Genomic DNA, 4111 nt, shown 5'->3' with positions numbered 1-4111 from the left:
TTGATGTGACACGAGGAGGGAATGCTACATCATATACAAACAAAATCACTTGCCTGTCATATTCACCTTACTGCGTGTTTGTGTTTTACAGAATTCAAAGTAATAAGGACATTTACACCAAGACATCACAAGCAGTCATCCTTCAACCATACACAGGCGTGGGACAAATGTTTGGGAAATGTTCAAACTGCAAGACGCTGCAGGTGTGGAGGAGCGTCTCGCAGAGCGACAGTGGGAGTGAGCTGTGTGATGAAACGATGGCGACTCCATAACCTCCCACATCGATCCTGGAGGGGTCAGAAACAGACAAAGAAATGTTCTGGCTCCATCGCTGATGTTACCAACCTGAAACAGCAAAAAAATGACATTAGGAAGGACATTATCATACTTGTCTCTTACGCTGTTGTACTTAAGATAGAGATAGTTTCTACTGATAATGGGGAGACTGTATAGAGAGATAAAATGCTTCACGAACTCAGAGACAGACTTTTATTTGGAGTTTATCAAGAGAATGTATATGGGCAAATTAACTCATAAGACATCTGTGAAGTGTTAATTCACAATTCAAAATTTGATCTATAACCTTTTGGTTTAACTGATCACTTTCCTCACCGCTCCTTTATCCCTCTCCCACTATCTTTCATGATTTCTGGCTTTACAGTGATGCTCAATATACTATAATTCATCCACACCATGACATTACCACCTTTCTCCATTTTCATACCTATAACCTGTCTCATCGTTCAGTCACTCACCTGTATCTGTGGCAGAGTCTCAGTTTTGGAACCAGCTGATGAAGTAGCTGCAGATGCCGTGGAAGCTCTTCCAGCAGTACTCTGAGGCCAGGCGGGAAGCCTTGGTGTCAGACTGGTCTGTGGGGCGTGGAGTGGTCTTTCCAGGCTTAGGTGTAGGTTTCCTGGGCTGGCTGCCCTTGCCGCTCTGGGGCTTGACAGGCTGTGGCTGGGGCTTGACGGGCTTGGGGGTGGTGACGGGCTTGGTCTGGGCCGGCACCACCGGCTTGCGCTGCTCCTGGCCGGGCTTGGAGGGCTTGGGGGTGGTCGGCTTGGGGGTGGTTGTCTTGGGCCAGGAGGCCAGGAAGGTCATCTGGGCCTCGTCGGGGTATTTCTTACACATCGCGGGGCGGTAGACCTTTGGTCCCTGGCAGGCGTGGCTCACCTTTCTCATGTCCCACATCATCTGGGTGAAGTAGTGGCGCGGGTTCAGGTTGTAGGCGCGGCACAGGTTGGGTTTGCCCTGGAAGTCGCAGTAGTAGGAGCGTCCTGGGGTCTGGCCCTGGCTCAGGCCTTTGCAGGAGACACGCAGGCGGGTGTAGTCCCCGGCTCCAGACACCACCATGGTACAGGTATCCTTGCTCTTAGTGCTGAATCGGATGGGATCGTCCCAGATGCTGCGCTGTTGCTGCTTGTTGTCATTGCTGCTGTTGTTGGTCTGAGCGTGTGACACACACACTGCTGCTAGGACCAGCAGCAACACACTCATCACGGCTTTCATGGCAGTGTTGATCGTGGTGATGATGGATGGCAGTGGTATCGTGGGTATGGGATGGTGTGTGTGTGTGCACGGCAGGCTAAGGTGTGCAAGGTTAGACAGCAGACTGGCGTGGCTTTATAAGGGCTGAAGTGCACAAAGAAGGTATTATTCAGGTGAACCGAAGGACACAGACTCCTCCTATAGCACTGACTCCTCCCCCGCACCACACACACGCGCGCATATACTCTCTCACACACGCGCACACACCACATCACTTAGACCCAACCCACTGTGGCATGGTCAAATTTAAAAAAAAAAAAAAGTGATGGGCAGGAGGGGGGGTGGTAGGTACTAAGGAATATAAGCACAGGGTGGGGTAAGAGGAGAGAAGGGAAGTGGTCAGAGCGTCTGGAGTGGGGGTGGGGGTGGGGGGGGGGTGTTAGGGCTGAAGGGTGGTACACATATGAAGCCAAATGTTCTGAAAAAGCTTCACGAGACATTATATAATCTCACATAGGAGGCTCTTTGACTATTGATGAGGTGGAGAAGAGGGGGAGGAGAGGAGAAGAAGAACACCGAGGTTGCCAAGCTAAATTGCCCCCTGAGGTTATTTGCTGAAGAGTTAAAGCTGTTCTGTGACCCCCACCACCCCAACCCCCCAAAAAAAACTTCATGCTCCTCATGAGATACAGACATTTCCTTTTTATAAAGAATTGAAACACCATTCAGGTCACTAGTGCTACCAGCAGAGTGACATATGATTCATTTCCATAATCATAACTGACTAAATTGTTCTTTTACATATAATCCTTAGATATATATAATGTCCTTATATATAATTCCACAGATCATATTCACTCAGAAGTACTGAGTTTAAAACCAGACCTGTTTGCACTCCATAGTGAGTTGTTACTGAAACTGAATGGAAAAACAGACCACGCCATCAAAGAGACTCGAATATTCCATATGAACGGAGTAGGATGGACAGGAAGAGGAAGAGGAGAGGGAGGAATAGAGAATAGTGTGTTGCATACACACTCACACACATGTGTACAAATAGACTCGTGACCTCAGAACATTCAGGAAGTTTTATTTTTATAGCCATCAATCTAGCGGGAAGAGAGAAAGTGCCTTTGTAAGAGACACTGGGAATGCAAAGTAAACATCTGAAGTGGGATACGTGTGTGTGTGTGTGTGTGTGTGCACGTGTGTGTGTGTGTGTGTGTGTGTGTGTGTGTGTGTGTGTGTGTGTGTGTGTATGTCCTCTGGAACAGATGTTCTCCTAAATTCAGTTACCGCAGTCGTCCTCTGATAGGATGCAACAGTGTCACGCCACCTCAGTGCAACCCAACCCTGACTCCCCGTAACCCCCAACCCCCCAAAGCAGACCCCAGCCTTTCCAGTTGATGTGTGTGCATGTACTGTACCTAAGTTTGCATATGTTACATGAATGTTCTGTGCTGTCCCAGGCGCTGTGTGTGCTTTGGCAGACAGGTTATAGCTTTGGGAACACAGATGCCTTACTCAGTTCATCTTTTGCCTCTTTTTTTATATTCAATCTTCTTCCTTGTTGTAATGTTAAGGATCATAAATCTGGAAAATCCATTCTTGAAAGATTATTGGGATTTTTCAAACCTTCAAATGCAGGAATGAAAGCCCCCACAATTTCCCACTGGGTGTGTTTTGGTTTTACCCATGCATGTATTGTTCATTTCAGTTTCCTATGCACTTTATGTTTGTGGAAGAGAAACAAAGTGGACACCAGCACTTACTGGACTGAAGTCTTTATTCACAGTTTCACGCCCTCACCACAAACTCCAGCTGGACGGTTTGCTTTCCACAGCCCGGCCTCTGACACCGCTGAGGCTTCAGGGCGTTTTAATGTCCCAAACCACAGGATGGCGAAAAAACCTCTGACAACACAAGCACCTAGGCCTTCACTAATGGTCTGGTGAAAAATGTCTAAGATACAATATTTTGCTTTTTAGCTGTCTCAAAACCTCATTAGGGAAATGTGTGTGTGTGTGTGTGTTGCATAGCTAGCAGCACTTTGCCTCTCGCGGTAACACGGACCAGAACAAATATACTCTACTAACCTCCTCATGTCTCTGAAATTAGGATCTTAATGCTTTTGACATTAATAGCCACAGAGGAGCCAAACTGAACGACCAGTTTCCTCATTCACTCAGTGTGTAAAATCTACCTGGTCAATGCTTTCGGAGCCAAAATGGCGCTAGCTACATTCCAAACATTCACAGACAGAATAAAGAAAAGAGAAGAAAAGCAAAAGAGCTACTGACATGGTTATAAAACAAACATTAAGAAAAATGTATAAAACTTTCAAAAGTTTTGAAAGCGTAAAAAATGTACACTTGCGTCACCATGGTGAACTGGTAATGAGTCATAAAGTAGAAACAAATGTATTCGCTACAGGTAAAGCTAGCTAGCTAGGAATAATGCTCTGACGTGATAACACTAGAAGGATTACTGTGCTACTGTGGTGAACGGGTGCTGTAATGCATGAGAGAACACTTGATCAATTATAATTGGCTGGCATCAGAGGTCCTTGTCAAATGGCTTGAAGGGATATTGGGGGGAGGCGTAGCAGTGGGGACAAGGA

The 4111-nt window shown here is 46.6% G+C and overlaps 1 protein-coding gene across 1 annotated transcript in view; it reads right to left on the bottom strand.

The window, feature by feature from the left end:
- Positions 1-1571, bottom strand: part of fgfbp2b (fibroblast growth factor binding protein 2b) — a 1660-nt gene extending 89 nt beyond the window's left edge. Inside the window, exons 1-2 of the mRNA XM_071517993.1 lie at positions 756-1571; positions 1-345 (exon numbers count right to left, since the gene is read on the bottom strand). The exon at positions 1-345 is cut by the window's left edge and continues 89 nt beyond it. Of these exons, the coding sequence (XP_071374094.1) occupies positions 775-1512 (738 nt within the window). The 5' untranslated portion in view covers positions 1513-1571 and the 3' untranslated portion in view covers positions 1-345; positions 756-774. The remainder of the gene's footprint in view (positions 346-755) is intronic.
- Positions 1572-4111: the final 2540 nt, after the last annotated feature.

Source organism: Centroberyx affinis, unplaced genomic scaffold (assembly GCF_046629955.1).
Source record: "Centroberyx affinis isolate AG114_WGS23_722 - 3 ecotype Tasmania unplaced genomic scaffold, CSIRO-AGI_Caff_v1 ptg000547l_1, whole genome shotgun sequence".
Classification (NCBI taxonomy): domain Eukaryota; kingdom Metazoa; phylum Chordata; class Actinopteri; order Beryciformes; family Berycidae; genus Centroberyx; species Centroberyx affinis.
This window is presented reverse-complemented; position numbering and strand designations above follow the sequence as displayed.